This window comes from Dermacentor albipictus, chromosome 1 (genome assembly GCF_038994185.2).
Source record: "Dermacentor albipictus isolate Rhodes 1998 colony chromosome 1, USDA_Dalb.pri_finalv2, whole genome shotgun sequence".
In the NCBI taxonomy this organism is placed as follows: Eukaryota; Metazoa; Arthropoda; class Arachnida; order Ixodida; family Ixodidae; genus Dermacentor; species Dermacentor albipictus.
Genome location: NC_091821.1, coordinates 309,344,565 through 309,362,832, shown reverse-complemented (window position 1 = coordinate 309,362,832; position 18,268 = coordinate 309,344,565). Strand labels below are relative to the sequence as shown.

Here is an 18,268-nt window from a genome sequence, read left to right as displayed (position 1 = left end):
ATGCACCGAGTGCTCTTCATTCACAACTTCTGTCCACAAATGTGGACATGCTTTGAACACGTCTGATATATGGGGATATTGGCTTTCAGTGCATTGGAACATTAAGTTATTCACAAATAACAGTGCCATAAATTTTACCTGCTGTATTCTATATACAAGAAATAATAATTGCGAAAAGTGGAAAAGCTTACATGTTGGTCACTGCGCGAGTTGGTTGCCGCCAATTTGTTTGTTTTATATCAGCCGCTGAAGATGACTTGTGCTGCTCTCTTTTGGAGCATGAGTGAAGCATACTCTGTGCGATGAAAGGCGCAAGTTTGAATGACACTGAATGGTTTCCAGATATATTGATACTGAAAGGTAACTCGTACCAGTATGGACGCCTAATATAGCAGTGCGGAGTGAGGGAGCACGTGTTTTTGAGTAAAGGAAGGAGAAGCGAATGCTCCCTCCTTGCTGCCACACAAAGCCCGACTTGGCGATTAGGTCAATGATGCCCCATTCAAAAAACGCATAAAACCAGCCGAGAATGTCATTCTTGTCAGTGGGCTGCCGCAAGATTTCGAGCACTGAATAGAAGCGAAACCGCGGCGGCACAGGTGGTGGGTTATCGGTGTTCACGCGCTGCCACACACGTGCACTGGCCAGTGCGTCCCCGTCGTCGTCATCGCTGTCGCTCGTCATTCGAAGCAATATCCAGGGTAAAGACCACGTCCCAAGTCACTGTCGGACACAAATTCTATGTCGTCACTAACGCTGCTTTCTGTACTGCTCCAAGAAGCACCTCCTTTTCTTCGAGCATCGCCGCCACCGGCATTCTTCTTGCGAAGTGCTATTATGAAATGACTGTGGCCAGGCTTAAAACATGCGCAAAAGGCACGAAATGCGGTTTTTCATAGATGACTAATGCCACGTAGGCTTGAAAATTGCAAGCAAAGCAATTGACGACCGTGATACGTCTTTGGCGGTGGAAGGAGCGGAAAATCGGGCTGCATGAGTGTGACTCGTCGTTGGCGATATTAGTACAAACACGTGTGACGAGTACAGCTCGGGGTTGGCGGCTAAAGGGTTAAGCAAGCTTTGCTTGGTGGCATGCTACCAGTGACGCTGCCATTGTTATGGACATGTCTGCCTGTATGCCTCGTCCAATCTTCGTGTCAGCTACATTATGTTATATGACAGGTTTTTTGTTTTTCAGATAATTGTGCAGTGTTCTAAACTGTAATTAGGACGAAGGCCTGAAAGCAGATTTGAACGATGACAGAAAGGACAAAAATGTAGTAGCGATTGGTAAATTCTAGTATAAGTTACTCTCTTAAACTGGAAAACACGGGGAAGACGGGCAATGGAAATTCAAGGTGATGAGCAAAACGAGAACAAGGTAAAAGCAAGAGCTAACGTTTCGACAAGTGGACTTGTCTTTTTCAAGACCTTGAAAAAGACAAGTCCACTTGTCAAAACATTGGCTCCCACTTCTACCTTCTTCTCATTTTACTAATTGCCTCTTAAACTGTGTGGCATGTAGCTCTAGGGAGCCTTTTTAGCAATGCATTTATACATTTTTTTTCTTTATCAGTACCGTAGGCCTCATCAGGCCTATACAGGATAAGACACACAGGAATAACTGTTTTATGCTTACCATTGTGAACTTTCCTTTACTGTCTTTTTTCGGTTCCTTGTTGTTTAGCTGAATTTGGACGAAAGCGCCATCCTTTGGAAAATATAGTTTATTCAGTATTCATCTGATTTGTTATTGATTATTCATTGTAATATACCTTACAGGCACCAGGAGGTGTTGCATCAGAGGTATGAACAGTAAGACTAGATCGCCCTACCATTAAGGAAGAGAAACACTGGTACTGTGAGTAATGTTGTGATACACCAGAAAAGGGCAAATAAACTACATGTTGGAGGCTAACAGAACGAATAAAGGATTAGAAAGCAATATTACAATGAAACTGGTATAATAGAGTCTTGTTAATTCGAACTCCGAGAGGACCAGAAAATTATTTTAATGAAACAAAGTTCACACTGAGGAGGGCCCCTTTAAATATGTAGCACCTAATCATTTGTGTGGTACAATGCCTAAAACCAAAACCATCGTGGGGCTTGCATGGAAAGACTTATTTTTCCTCCATCGGCATGCGACAACGTGGGCCGATAGAAGCCTAGGTTCTGTATAAAGTCCAAGTGCGGTAAGATTGCGCCTTGCGCACTGTTTGCTGTGGGTGCAAGGGTGAGCCAAGAAGGATGGTGGCTTGATGCATGCTGTGCTCTCGCATGCCCTATGCTGGAGCTGATGTGATCGAGCGCTCTCTAGGAGAGAGAGGCAGAGGGCAGGAGAGTGCGCGCAATAATGTGATCAAGCGAGCACTTAGGTCTCTTTCCTGTTCCTCTAAGCCGGATGGGAATGGCGGGTGCACACCGGTTCAGTCTTGGCTTCCGGCACATCTTTCCTCGTCATTTTTACTGCATGCGACATTACAATAGCAAGTGACCCATAGAACCTTTGCCTTTGGCTCAGGTTTGTCCGAAAAGCTCTCCTTAAGAGTGAGAAATATTCCTCAAGATAACCATTGTGCGGTTATTGGAGTTCAAATACGTGGTTGTTTTCCTCTATTGAAATAAATAGGACTTTGCCAGGACCAACAGAGCAGGTTGACTTATCCGTTAGTTCATTATGAGAATTCGCCTTATTGGAATTTCACTGTATGTATGCTACATGTAGTGGTCCAAGAACAACTGTAGGAATAATTTTGCATAGTAAGAAAAAGGAAAGCTAGTATGTTATGTGCTATGTCTTACAAACGACAATTTGGATTGGACAAACTTTAAAGGGACACTGAAGCAAAACAATAAATCAGTTTAGACTAATCAAGCATTGTTTGAGAACCCTGCAGGCAGTCATTTAAAAAAGATTGTTTGATTATTAGATGAGAAAATGAAGGTCCAAGTATCAGTATTTGAATTTCGCGCCGAAACCCCAGCGCTGGTACGTCATCGTGACGTCAGGGATTCCAAAGTATGTTTTCGCATTTGTGCTGTGTTGGCTGAATAAAGGTTCCCGAAACTTGCCATGTTTAATATTTAGTTTCTTTAGAACACAATGTAGTTAATCTGTACCGCTATATATAATTAGTAGGCCCTAGAAGATGCCATCAAAATCCAAGACGTCGCAGCCCCCAGGTGCGGGAGCTTAAGTAGGCGTCGCCACCCATATTTCGTTCTTGCGCTTTTTCTGGCTTACCAAACGTCTTATCGTTGTAAGAGTGGTGTTTTTTGTGTTGTAGAACGGTAATTTACCGGTGTCGAAGAAATCATTTATCACTTTAGTATCCGTTTAATAAAGGTCCTGTAGGGTGCACGTCAGCGCGCAGTGGGCGTCTCCCACGCAGAGACCGACAGGGAGTACCTGGCAGCCGCTGCGCGACGGTGCTGGACGGCCCATTGCGGGTCTTGTAGTAGCGGGCTTTGTACGGTCTTCTCCCACATGTCCGAGGTAGAGTCGAACGGAGCAGTTCTACACTCCCAGAACACGTGTGCGAGTGTTGCCATGACCCAGCACGAGGGGCGCATCGTCGGAGTAAACGTCCGGGTAGATGATGTGTAATGTGGCGGGGTTGGGATAGGTATGTGTTTGTAACAAGTGTAGCGTTAGCACTTGCGGCCTGTTTAGTTCGGGGTGTGGGGGCGGAAATAGACATCGTCCCAAGTAAAAGTGTTAAGCGATTTCGTTGTATGTCACTGGGGCATCCCTGTTCGCCTCCAACTCATTGAGACACGGTTGTTCGGGGGTGACGGCGTGATCGGTAAGTGCAATCAACAAGCAACAATTTCCCCACAAATTTAATGTCCCTAAAATAAAAAAAAATCTTGTGGCACCTGTGGTCACACACACTGATCATGATGCACACGCTCCAATCTCATGGCGAACAACCACTGTGGGTTCAAGCACTGCGAGCCTCCATGCATACAGGGTGCCGCTTCCGCACCTGCTCCGGCCACTCTGTGTGCCGATGCGCTGCTACGCATGCATGCCGAGCCAGTCCCAGCAAGGGAAAGGCAGGACCACATGCACAGCAGAGGCGATTCTAGGCGAAGCTCTCTGCGTAGAAAAAAGGACATTTATTTGACTGGGTTTTGATACAACACCTTTAACAATACAACTGAATAAGAACCTAATTACTATATAAAACATGGCCGAATAGTCGCCAATGGCCGCTAATTGAGCACTGTGACAGAGAAAAACAAACAGCCCAGTTTAGAGAGGCCGCCTATCCTTCAGCCAATGCTTGCCATCATGCACCTTCACAACAGAAAAAAATAGAAAGAGAAACAAGCAGGAACAGATGGGTGTACGATGAGAAGGCACTGCCTCAGGACATTGAGATGACGGAAGAGCGTGCACGCCCACCAAGGACTGTACCCCGACGAGCTGAGGTAACCACTAGCCGGTGGTGGACAAAGCGGCTCCTGCTGGCAGAGAGGAGTCACGTACACCGTGCACCTTTCAGCGTCTGGGTGGTAAGGGACATGGAGTTATCGGAAACGCAAGGCAATGGTGTTTCACAACCATTGCGAGTGCTGAAAACCCCCCACATACCGAATGAACATTTGCACAGTTTGATTTGCTTTTTTGTTAACATATGTACAATCGTTTAGTTGTATTCGAGGGGCCTCTCTGCTGTTTTGTTTGGTTACCAAAACTTGTTCTTGCTGGCAGGTCGCTGGCAGTTTGCAATTTGTCACTCCAGTTGCAAAAGTTTTGTTTGCACCATCATTGATTTGCATGTTGCCATCGTTGCAGGTCTGCTTGCTACTGGTTGGGATTATGTGATCCGTGTGATTTTTAACCTAATTCGTGCTATTCTCTAACTCACCTGCTTCCTCCTCTTGCTTTATTGAATTGATGAATTCACTCACTGTCTCATCTTGTTTATTTTGCTTTCCTTGCCATAGCTCAAAGAACTGTACCAGCTACTCAATGAGAACTATGTAGAAGATGATGACAACATGTTCCGCTTTGACTATGCCCCTGAATTTCTCAAATGGTAAGCCACTGCACCTAGGCACTAGGTCGACTGCCAAATAGTCTGTCTCTGTTTTTACTGTGAAAGCAATTGAGAGCTCAAAACTAGGTTTCCTTTGTTCTGCCACATCGCAGTATGCTATGCTGCCATCATGTCATGATTGTGTCACCTCTGTAGCAAAAATTTTCCCAATGCCAACACTTAGGTGTCAGTCTTACTGTGAATAGGAAACTTGCCATTACAGTGACATGCAACTAGGAGCCATATATGTTAATCACTGAGCTGTCAAGCAACTTGGAGCAAATAACAGATATTGCAGTTTCTGTAGCATGCACTATGCTGACTTGCAGTATAGAGGGTTCTAAGCACATGCTATTTCGGAGGCAACAGCAAGCAATAGTATACTCTCAAAGGATAGGCTGTGCAGTCAAAATATTTCAAAATATCTGAGTCACTGGCGCATGATACAACAGTGATTCGCAGTGTGGTTTTCTGTGCGGCAGTAATTCTCAGTTTTTTTCTTGCAAAGAAAGCTATGCAACGCCCTTGCAATGACGGTGCATTATTTCAGTGAAACATCGTGGTGCAGCATATTCTGCCACCATTGTCACAAGTGGTTGGGTACCATATTTACCTGATTCTAACGTGTCCCCGAATCTAATGTACACCAAGTTCTCGTGAGCTTAAAGTAGGAAAATAAAAGTGCGCCTGAATGTACCATGCAGCTGAACGTAACACACGCACAATTTATAACGTAAAAATATAGCATGTCCCCGTATTCGCAGTCAGAAAAAACGAGATGAGCAGAATTTACCTACCCAGAAAGGTAAACTTTTTTAAAGATTAGCTTTCATAATGAAAGCGGCGCATCAGTCACCATTTGCACCTCATTGGCCGCAGATACCAAGCTCACAGGTGCAGTATTCTCTATCAATCACTTTTTGTTGTGCCGCTATCGCTTTCGCGAGACTCAGAATCATACTTGTCGAAGTACCGTATTTATTCGACTATAAGGCGAGGTTTTTTCCAGAATCTTTAACCTCGTAGTCACCCCCCGCCACATACACAAATTTTGCCTTTAGGTGTGGCTTCACGGCAGTGCGTACCGCGATGCCTTCTAGACACACTATAACGCAATATTTTATTTTATTTGGTTTTCCAACTGGCACCCTCACCTTATAAGTGTGATCGCCTTACAAACAAATAAATACGGTATGCATCCGACAGCATTCCTGGCACTGTGCGTTGTTGGGAATCGGGATAGCGTTTAGGCAAGAAATCCTTCGGGCACACAGATGATGAATACGTCTGGGAGTAGGAGTGAGAAGGGTTTATTTTACATTATTTACATATTGAAACAAGTAGTCAGAATCTATTCAGGACACACGTGTCTGCAGACATCAGGACATGTCAGCACACCAAAGCTCCACTTTTAAAACGCTCTTCTTCCTTAGTTTCCTGCACAAAGGAATTTGATGATCTTGTTTTTGGCCAATCAGAGGGGTCGTACAGTTCACAGGACTCCACCTCTGATATCCAACCTTAGAAGCAAAGAGGAGGCAATGTGGAAACAGATTTCGTTCGCGCTCCTTCCACAAAACAGTTCATGCTCCTCCATGAAAGTTGTCGACTGGGTTCCTTGCTCTTCATGGCGGTCACCTTGTCAGGGTCAGGAGATTACTCTTCGCACTCATTACTGCTTCCATGGGAGGCAGCAGATGGTGTCTGTCACAATCCGTCCGGGTTCGTGAACAAGGGAGCGCTTGAGGCACCCTCTGTTAGACGGACGCTCCACAGCGTGGTGGTGACGAACGATGACTGACCGCCGAGCAGGTGTGCTTGCCGGTGTTTATTGGTACGGGAACCAATGTTGCCTAACTAAGCCTGGCAGGCCACCAAGCCAGGCGGGTCAACGAAGATTATGCTGGAGGGGCATCACATGCTTGTTACACCCCCTTACCCCTAGTTTGTTTGTCAACAACAAACGTCCAAGTTGGGCTTTGCCCGCGTGGGTTTGTATCCCATCCTCGTCGCCAGTATCACGATCCACCTGGGTTCATGAACAAGGAAGGGCTCGATGCACCCTCCGTTAGATAGATGCTCCACAGCGTGGTGGTGACAAACGCTGACTGACCGCCGGTGTTTATTGGTGCAGTGACCAACGTTGCCTAACTAAGCCTGGCAGGCCAATGAAGATTATGCCCGAGGGTTGTCACATGCTTGATACAGTGTCGCTTCCAAGTGAACCGCTTGTTTGCCCGTCACAGTCGATATCGGCCCCCGTCGCCCGGTAGGCGGGCGCTGATGAAGGGGGCTGCCTTGGTGGAACCACTGAAAGAATGCGCACTGCCGATTTGAGGCACAACAGGGCAGATAGCGAGCTTGGCATAGCAGCACAAATGCTGGCGGCCGATTACGCCAGCGTATTTGAAGGTGAGTCGCACAAAATCTCGCCAAAGAGATAGTATATCCAAAAGTTATTAGTCGAAAATACTGTTCAAGATCTAGTCTAGCACAATATGAATCAGTAGCGACTTTCACAAAATCGTGCTCTGTCACCACTTTGTGATGGTGATGACACTGAGTCTGACAGCACTAATGATAGGCTGTTGTCAATGCTATGAACGTGGTTCTGGTTCCATATCCGATCGTAATGTGCAGGCACATTTCGAATCACCCCCCCCCCCTTTTTTTAAAAAGAAGGTGCACATTAGATTCGGGTAAATAATCTCCTTAGTATTGTAGGAGTTTCGTACAATGTCAAGGGCATTTGGGGAGAAACAGTGGAGTAACTGCTCTCACAGTAAGATGAATTCAGATCCAGAGGAAATGCTGTTTCGCAGTATTGCCCGAAAAGCGATGCATCGATTGCGATAGCAAATTAAGCAAGATAAGCACCACAGCAGCAGCGAGTGAATTGACCTTCATGCGGTCTCTTGCTTCAATGCTAACTAAACGTCGAAAGCACAGTGCATACGAAGCTACCAGCACTAGGCACACTTTGTCCATATTGCAGATCACCTTGAAGATGAGGCCCGTGTGGGCACACATGTTGTTCACATCGCAGATCGCTTTCAAGATATGGTGGCTGTGCCTTAAGCAGCAGCCATTGGAGTTGAACCCCCTTTCTCTCTCGCCTCCCTGTGCCTTACGCACGCGAAAGAAGATAGCACATTTACGCCTTGCCTTCCTCCCTCACGTGTGCAATACTGAGCTGCAATCATCGGCTGACCCTCGCAAGTCAGCCCGTGTCGGCACGGCAAAAGTGCATTTTATGCGCTCGATTTTGAATTGCCGCTAATTTCGTCTGCTGTAGAGTAGTAATCCGTTGCAGCGCGTTCAGTTATAAGAGAACTTCATCGCATTAATAGGTAGAACAAACTAAGGCTGAAATATAGTTCGTTATATCCGAAAGTCTGTTGTACACGGGTTTGTTGCAACGAGCGTAGACTGTAATAAATATATAATATTTGAAAATTTCGAATATTCTGACATTCCTTTTTATAAGCCCTTGTTGCAGTCTGACAGTGTTCAAAACCATGCCTTTTCAACCTTGCTAGTAGTATGTCAACATTGCACTGGGCAAACTGCTGCAAGCTTTGTTGTAGTGATTACACTCATGTCTCGTGGGATGAGCTTGCCAAGCAGAGCATGGGTATGCTTTGTGCAGATTGGTAGTGTAGATGCTAAGCAGCTCCCGTAAGACCTAATGTGAACTAGATGCCGAAGGAAAAAGACAACGTATGGCACACATGGACGTCACCTTTTCCGAATAGTTTGTGGCTACAAGACTTTCTATAGCAGACCTATGAAGGCGAATCAGAAAGTCTTTGCCCCTATTTTTTCTTTCTTCTTTTTGTCTTCTTTTTTTTTAAGACAAATTATGGCTGTAAATGTGAAGTTCAACATATTTATTCCCAACGGTGGACCTTTCTTGGACCGTCCCGGGCTTATCTGCCAGTAGCACCATGGCACGGCGCTGCGGTCAGTTGTTGAAGATGGCGGTTGTGCTTCACACCTCCACGGTGCTCGAGCAATGAAATGTGATTCGTTTTCTATGGAGCAAGGGACGAATGCCCATAGGAATCCACAGGGAAGTGCAGCCCACGTTTGAGAAAAGGTGTCTTGCTTTGAGAAGTGGAAGGTGGTGGAGTTGTGAGTTCCCAAATGGCCATGAAGACTTGCATGACAGCAAGCATTTGGGGAGGCCGCGTGCGTTGCTGACTGACGACATGGGCATCTCAAATTTCATGCTGCGATGGACATATGTCTGAAGCTTGTGGGGATGCGCGACCCTCGCGCCTCCCCTGATGTTTTTCCCGCATAGCGCATCTCCTGTAGTGCGGCTTCGCCGCACACGCGGCGGTCCGAGTGGTACAGGCGCAGTGCGAGAGATGGCGCTAGTGGTGCGCGGCCGCGAGGTTACTTGGGCGCCGAAAGGAAGGCGCTTGCTCTCTTTGGGGTTCGAGGCAGGGAGCGTGCCGCACGTGCAGCGCGGCTCTTTCCCGGCGGGTCGACGCACGGCGGGGACGTTTCCCGCGTGCGCGCCAGCCATGCTTCTGCGAGACCGCCTCGCGTGGCCGCCTTCGAACGCGCCACAATTCGCGTGACTATACACGCGAACGACCAGGCGTTGGGATCCAGCATGGGGCGAACATATTCGCTCGCGAGGACGCGGTGAGTCGGACTTCTAGATTTGTCGCGCGCCCATCGGCATGTTTTGTGGATAGCAACTCGGCGAGCAGGCATTGATGTATGAAAGGTGCAATAAATGCCCTTGTGACTGTTTGCACTACTGTGTTGTCGTTCCTTTGTCCCAAGAGTACGGTGTGAGATATCCCACATCAGACCCCACATCTGGCTGCCCAACGTGGGACTCTTGGGGCATCGGACGATAATTTTAAGTGTTGCTTCGTTCGAGACCTTTGTTTGAACCGAAGCGTAGGCCTAGCGTGGATTTTGATCGCTAGCGTCAGCGGCGTGCTTTCTTGAGCGAGGCGGCGGTGGCTGTAGTGTGTTTGAACATGTCAACATACTAAGCCTTTTCGCAAGTGTTTTTTTTTTAATGGCATTCGTTGGTACGAGAGCCACGTGGTCTGCATCCTGGGAGAGCGAGGCTGAGCGCCCGCGGAGCAGTGGCAAGCCTGAATCGAGTGAGTACGGAAGCCTCGTGGGTGGTCCGAATTTCTTATGTAAATAGCTTCTTCTATCTCTTTGACTCGGATGAAGTCGCGGCTCTGGGAGCCGGGTGGCCGCGGGCCACGGGTGCCACTACGGGCTGACTGGTATTGCGGCCTGGCACCCGGCGCTCCGACACCGTCTGGGACGGTGGGCGCCGTCAACTCGGATGCTGTGTGCACCGAGCGGAGTAGGACCACCTCACAGAGCTGACGTCTCCTCGCGGCTGCCTGTTTTGCGCCCATTTTGGGTGTTGTTTTTGGATGCCGGTTGTTGTCAGAGAGCGACGCTTTAGGCCTAAGGCTTTACGAAGCTGCCTGTCGCACGTGGAGGGACACAACCCGGTGGACCGTGGCGTTGAGGCGTTGCAATTTGCTTCCCTCATTCTATTTAGCCTCGCACGAATTGAAATTACTCGTTCGACTCAAGGAAGCGAGCTTCGTTCACGTGAACTTAGCATCTGAGTAGCTGCCCGATCTTTGCTAGCCGAGTTGAACATCGTACCACGTGGGCGATGCGCATGCAGAATTCCTCTCCCTTGCACTACTTTAGTGTTTGCCGAGTGTGTTGAGTTTACGCAGTGTGATTGGAGTCACCCCTGGTTTGCTGTCACCTGCACATCGACTGCGTTGCTGCCCCGGACTACGATCGAGCCAGCCCGGGCGATGGTGATGCTGTGGCCAGTTCAGCGCAGCGACTTCGGCGGCCTCCTGTATCCAGCTCACAACCCTCGGCGGCGGACAAAGGAGCCGGCGCGAGCGACGCTTGCTCGTACCGACTACTGCGTCGTCTCCGGAGTCCTCGCCTGGAATCGTGCCGTCGAGTCTACAAAGCTGCTGCTGTGACCGGCGGACGCCAGCGGTGCACCCAAGGACAGTCGGCCCGCATGTTATGGACAGCGTGTAGACATTTCTTCGGCGCGACCACTGTTGCATGTACTATCTTGTTCACGAAGCACGGGTTAATGTTAGACCGTGTCACATGTTTCGCCGGAATAAGAAGTGATTTAAGGTTGGGGGGATGTGGGGATGCGCGACCCTCGCGCCTCCCCTGATGTTTTTCCCGCATAGCGCATCTCCTGTAGTGCGGCTTCGCCGCACACGCGGCGGTCCGAGTTGTACAGGCGCAGTTTGAGAGATGGCGCTAGTGGTGCGCGGCCGCGAGGTTACTTGGGCGCCGAAAGGAAGGCGCTTGCTCTCTTTGGGGTTCGAGGCAGGGAGCGTGCCGCACGTGCAGCGCGGCTCTTTCCCGGCGGGTCGACGCACGGCGGGGACGTTTCCCGCGTGCGCGCCAGCCATGCTTCTGCGAGACCGCCTCGCGTGGCCGCCTTCGAACGCGCCACAATTCGCGTGACTATACACGCGAACGACCAGGCGTTGGGATCCAGCATGGGGCGAACATATTCGCTCGCGAGGACGCGGTGAGTCGGACTTCTAGATTTGTCGCGCGCCCATCGGCATGTTTTGTGGATAGCAACTCGGCGAGCAGGCATTGATGTATGAAAGGTGCAATAAATGCCCTTGTGACTGTTTGCACTACTGTGTTGTCGTTCCTTTGTCCCAAGAGTACGGTGTGAGATGTTCCACATCAGACCCCACAAGCTGTGTGAGGACTATGTGGCGAAATAGTGTAAAGTATGTAGAATAGTATGCATATTTGTATTTACCTGTATGTCCCCTACTTTGGCTAATAAAAGATAGGAGCAAATACTTTGATTCACCCTCATACAATGGCACTGTTAGAGGTAGTGCACCACATTGAAAAGAAAGGCCAGATTCTACAAAACCAAAACAACACAGATTTACTTTTGATTTGACATTATTTGTGCCCTGCACTGTGGTTTGTTATCCTTGGTGGTGCCACTAAGAGCTTGGCTTTTGCGCAAGCATACTTTTCCCGTGCCTCCATTTAGTTTATGCCAAGGCTTACAGTAACATGGATTACCAACCCACCGAAACTGCAACCCTTTGAAGCAGAAGACAGTGGTTACGGAGACCTATGTAGGAACAACTTTGCCCTCGGCACTTTCTCATGATATTGGAAGCTGTGTGGTATGCTCTTTATTAAATACTAAAAGGAAACTTTCATTACCTTGAAATTCTGTAATCATGGTTCTAGGTGCTTGAACAAGCTTATCTGATGGTTTGTTCTTGACATTCATAGGGCCCTACAGCCTCCTGGCTGGACTGCTGACTGGCATTGTGGTGTACGCGTTGTCAAGAGCAACAAGCTCGTGGGTTTCATCAGTGCTGTACCAGCCACGATACGTATCTACAACCAGTGAGTGGTACCTGCACACAGCTATTTGGTTTCCTGACACATTAGGCTCCTTGATAAACTTATTAGTGTCAGTTTTTTATAAGGATATGCAAATCGCATTGAGCAAACTGGCATGCTGCTGTGTTTTTGGTCCTCTCCATTTCTTTACAGTGTATCAAAGATTATTAACTTTGAAAATAATGACTAAAAAATGCTAATTACAGTGTTGTAAACTTTCATTAAATTGATACGAGTTTAATTGTGAATAAATGTATCAGCGTCACCAATACATCTTAAAAAGTGTTTTTGTTTGAACATTGGACCATTTGAACTTTGCACATCATGCTGAGCTTGCGTAATCAAACTGAACTGTGTAAATGAAGGCACAAAACTTTTACACGAAGTATTCATTCTTAGACCAGTGTGCGGGCAGAGTAGGCGACTCACTTGATCTTGTTTTATCACAGGCTTTCTTTTTGAGTGAATTAAGTCGGATATTATTGTTGTTGACTTCCATTAATTTAACATTGCTTAATTTTACTCTGTTCAACTCTTTCCCTTTTCTCAAAGATAAAGGCTGTTAATTTCTGCTCTAGATAATTTGAACCAATCTTGCATATCTTGTCAAAGGTAAAGTAATGGAAGGTAACTGTATTGCTAGTTTTATTATATTTAAAGACTATTGTTCAAGGGTGCCTGTTGCTAGCTGTGTTCCTCCTGTCTGATTACAAGCCTTTTGTAGATAGCAAGCGACGTTGAATTTGGAAAAGGGTGATCAACTGATGTCACTTTGTCTGTCGGAAAGTTTAGCTGTTCAGCCTGACTGTGGCTGTACTTTGTTCGTCGTATGGTTGTCTGCTTGCAATGCTTGCAGCACTCAGCGCATGGCTGAGGTGAATTTCCTGTGTGTGCACAAAAAGCTGCGGTCCAAGCGGGTGGCCCCCGTGCTGATCCGAGAGATCACCAGGCGCGTCCACCGATGCGGTATCTTCCAGGCTGTCTACACAGCTGGTGTGGTTTTGCCAAAACCAATTGGAACTTGCAGGTGAGCTGGCTTGCTGCTCTGAGAAAAATTGGCTGAGCTGTATTAGCAAATTAGCTTCCTACACTACCAATAAAGCCACTCTTAACTTAGGAGGAAGCTTGTCAAGGCTGAAAAAATGCAAAAGCAAAAGACTAGTGGTGGCAGTGGTTTGATGTTCCTACACCAGCTCTCCTTGACTTCATAAATTTTGATGGCGTCTGCCTGGACCTAGTCAGTTCTTTATTGGCGAAGATAAACTGCATTGTTCTAAAGAAGCCAGAGACTGAATTGAACATGTTTAGAGAACCTTTACTACATCACAACGGCCTAAATATGAAGAAATACTTGGAAGTCCATTCCACTGATGTACCGGTACTGTGGTTCCAGCTTAAAATACGTGAAACCTTGATTTTTCTGTTCTAGTAAACAACCAGTTACTGCAAAATTAATGAAAAGAGAATTTTGAAAGAACATTTTCATTCACTAGATTATAGGCACGAGAAAAGCCCAAGCTGGTTTCCCTCTACAGTGGAATCTTGATAAACAGAAATCACTAAATAAAATATAAAGTCTAGACATAAAATAAAACATGTGGGGTTCTCCTCCGGTACTCTTGGGATAAAGGAACGACAACACAGTAGTGCAAACAATCACAAGGGCATTTATTGCACCTTTCTTAGATCAATGCCTGCTAGCCGAGTTGCTATCCACAAAACATGCCGATGGGCGCGCAACAAATCTAGAAGTCCGACTCACCGCGACCGGAAGCGAGCGAATATGTTCGCCCCATGCTGGATCCCAACGCCCGGTCGTTCGCGTGTATAGTCACGCGAATCGTGGCGCGTTCGAAGGCGGCCACGCGAGAGGGTCTCGCCGAAGCATCGGTCAGCGCGCGGCACGGCACGTCCGTCCCGCTTGCTTCCCGAACCCAAAGAGAGCAAGCGCCTTCCTTTCGGCGCCCAGGTAACCTCGCCTGTCAGCGGCGTTAGCAGCGCAACACTCGCGCCATCTCTCGCACTGCTCTTCAACCACATCGACCGCGCGGGCGTCACGCAGGCCACGCAGCGAAGCGGGAGTACAGAAGACGCGCTATGCGGGAAAAACATCAGGGGACACGCGAGAGTCGCGCATCCCCACAAACAATGAAGTCTAAATAAGTGCAATAAGGTCCTATAGCGCCCACGCACTGTATACTTTGGGTTTGAGTGCAAGCATAGGAGGGTGAGCCGAGAGAAGGATGGTGGCTTATTGAGCGCCGTCTTCTCACACGAGCAAGGGTTAATGGGGGGAGCTTGCTGATAATAATGCGATCGAGTGCACGCGAAGGGGGATGGGGAGTGGAGGGCAGGTTGTCGCGCATCGCCTTTTTTAGTGCGACTGGATGTGCATGGCTGTCGGCACAGCTGAGCACATATGCAGTCCAAGCACCCTGTTTTAGAGATAATCTGCTGCGTGTGCAAAGAGTGGGCATGCCGAGATGGTTTGGCATCATGTGTGCTGTCTTCTCGCGCATTTATCACTGTATTTTGCATTATCTTTAGTTTCAGAGGCGCGTTGAAATGAGAAGCAGACAAAGGATCCACTCCCTGCTGCCAGTGCTTTTTATGATAGCATTGTCCCACTGCGGGCGAGCTGCGGGGGCGGAGTGGGCCCAAAAGCATGGCTGGCTTCGCTTTGTATTGTCAATGTGAAGATATCATCGATACATCATGAAAACGCATCTTTTGTTGCCAACTCTCAAATTCAACGAAATGAATTCTTTCTCGTTCAAATTTGCTTTTTCCGATTGCATACTAATTAGGAAATTGTTGCGGCCCCTTCCATTTAAAAAATATTCATCAGCGTCTGTACTTATTTGTGTAAAAGGCTGAATATCAATATAACGAAGCAAATTGCTGATTTTACTTTGTTATATCATGGTTTAACTGTACTTCCCAAACACCACGTTTGTAGTGGCCTGTAGCAAATTGATGATAAAATTGAGACTTCTGTTTCCCCAGGTACTGGCACAGATCACTCAACCCACGCAAGCTAATAGAAGTCCGTTTCTCTCACCTGAGCCGCAACATGACAATGCAGCGTACGCTGAAGCTCTACCGGCTGCCTGAAGTAAGATGTTTGGGGCTAATCCGTTCAGAGCATTTCCTCCGCCACTGTCAGTGGGCATGCCAACACTGACCTTGCTTTGTCTTTTACTGTTGCCTGTGGAAGCTTGCCTGCTGTGTTTGTTTCGAATTTGGTATGTTGTGCAATTTATATCAAATTTCTTTTTTCTGCTTTTGCAGAAGCCAAAGACACCCGGATTTAGACAGTTCCGAAAATCTGACACCGCTCAAGCACATGCCCTGCTGGAAAAGGTAGGGGAATTGTGGAGTGCTTGCGGAACATAGCAGTAGTAAGGCTTGAGTCGGTGAGAGAGAGAGATACAAGCTTTAATGATATGCCAGAGATGTTAGCCTGACTGATTGCCTGGCATGCTACTCCAGGTGCTGGGTGATATTGAAATTGATTTATTCATAATAGATTACAGATTATAAAGAACAATAATATACAGGAGGTCCTGTAGTCGATGACTGTATCGGGACCTCCTGTATTATAAGTATGCTTTTTCTAAAGCAACGAGGAGCACCACATTAAAATCATATACAAGGAAGCATGGAAGAAAGTAAGTTATGGAGAATACAAAACAAGATATGCTTGTGCAATTGGGATTTACAATAAATCTAACGAATGAAATTCTACAAATGCAAGGAGCAAATGCAGTAAAACTAAATGAACTGAACGAAATTAACACTAACGGACAGAGAAAAAAAGTTAATACAAAAAATTTCACGCAAACATGCAACAATACAAACTACAAAAAAACCCCTTAAAAATATGCATGACCATTAATGCAACAATACAAACAACAAGAAAACTTCAAAATATATATGACCAAAAATAAAAAAGAAAGGTTCCAGAACAGTGGAATATTTCAAGTAATAGGAGTTTAAAAAGAAAAAAAGTTAATGCTAAATATTTTCTGATAGAAAAAAAATTCAAATGTTTTTTAAATATAGATGTTGAATGCGATGCCTTGGCGCAAATGGTATGGAATTCCATAATGAAAAAGCTGAAAAATGAACTGGTTGTTTGCCATAGTTGGTGTGCACCTGAGGTAAAATGAGATTATGGTTTAAAGCAAATCTAGTGACATTACTGTTTATCAGGCATGTTTTAGAAATTTTACATGCAGGAACTTGATTATTCAATAACTTGAAAATAAATATACCCAAATTATACAACACAGTTTCTTTGGCAGAGGGAATGTTATGAGAGTGTAGCAATGGGAAAGCGCTAGTATTATAGGGGCTAGAGGTGACTATTCTAATTGCTTGGTTTTGTAAAGTTTGAAGTGAACTGAGGTGAGTATTATATGTATTCACCCAGCACATTAACAAGTAGTTAATGTGTGAGTGTATGAAAGTGTAATACAGTCGACTCCTGATAATTCGAAGCCACTTAATTGGAATTTTCGGTTAATTAGAAGTGAAGTGCTGGTCCCGTCAGCTTTGCATGTAATCCTATAGAAGAAATTGCTCGATAATTCAAAGTCCTCATCCAGTAACATTGTTTAATTGGAAGTTAATTTTCAGCCGGGATCCTCGAGGTGACCGTCATTCTTTGGTAGAATGTGCAATTTTTCAAGTGTTGCAACAATTCCGTGCTCCGCGTTGGTGTCATCGCCACCGCAGCCGCCCACAATGCCATCCTTCTTGGCGCGGCGCGATTATTCATTGCTACGGCTGCCGTGGCCTCCGCGATCAACTCCGGCGGGAGGCGAAGCGGCTTCCGCCGGAGGCCACACGGGTGCCATAGGTGCACGCAGCGCTGCATACTGGCAGTGGCGAGATTGTGCGAGATTAGTCTGACAGCGTGCGCAGCATATGTCGAGGCGTGTGTTGGTCCGAGCGCCTTTGTGCGGGAAGCTCGTAGGCTAGGTTGTTCCATGGGTGATTCGGAATTGACTGTACCTAGTCGCGCAGTTTATAGCCATGGCAAACCGTGGCTCTTATCACACGCTCGACCTGGCAACGAAAGTCGAGGTTTTGAAGGAAGTTGAGAAGGGAGGTGCCGCCAAACAAGACATAGCGCGGAAGTACGGGATCAAGCTGAACACGCTCTCAAACTACATCAAGAACAAGCACACAATAATGGATGCATTTGAGAACGACAAGTTCAAGACTTCTCGGAAGCGAATGCGCACCGGCGCTTACCCAGAGTTGGAGAAGGCTCTGCTGGTTTGGATTAGGGAGGCCAGGAGCAACAAACTTCCTCTCAGCGGAGACATCGTTGCGATGAAAGCCCGAACGCTTGCAGCAATGTTGGGGATCGATGACTTCGTTTCGCCAGATGGATGGCTGACGCGCTTTAAAGATCGCCATGACCTGGTTTTCAAGAGCGTGTGTGGTGAAAAGGCGTCCGTTAACCAGGAAACATGCGCCACGTGGAAGGACGGAAAGCTGCGTGAATATCTCGCCGAATACAGACCGGAAGACATCCTCAATGCAGATGAGACTGCACTCTTCTATCGGCTTCTACCAGAGAAGACCCTGACATTCAAGGACGACGACTGTGCTGGGGGCAAACGCAGCAAGGAGAGAGTGTCGGTGCTGATCGCGGCAAACATGACTGGCACGGAATGATGTCGGTTACTTGTGATCGGGAAAGCCGTGAAGCCGAGATGTTTTAAAGGCGTGAAGACGCTGCCTGTGGGCTATGAGGCGAACAAAAAAGC

At 47.0% G+C, this 18,268-nt stretch overlaps 1 protein-coding gene across 4 annotated transcripts in view; it reads left to right on the top strand.

Moving 5' to 3' along the window:
* The window catches only part of Nmt (N-myristoyl transferase), a 68,821-nt gene that overhangs the window by 11,669 nt on the left and 38,884 nt on the right, over positions 1–18,268 (top strand). For all 4 annotated transcript variants that reach the window (XM_065438682.2, XM_065438681.2, XM_065438684.2 and 1 more), the window contains exons 5-9: positions 4,960–5,051; positions 12,372–12,488; positions 13,342–13,512; positions 15,492–15,600; positions 15,777–15,848. In XM_065438682.2, the coding sequence (XP_065294754.1) occupies positions 4,960–5,051; positions 12,372–12,488; positions 13,342–13,512; positions 15,492–15,600; positions 15,777–15,848 (561 nt within the window). The remainder of the gene's footprint in view (positions 1–4,959; positions 5,052–12,371; positions 12,489–13,341; positions 13,513–15,491; positions 15,601–15,776; positions 15,849–18,268) is intronic.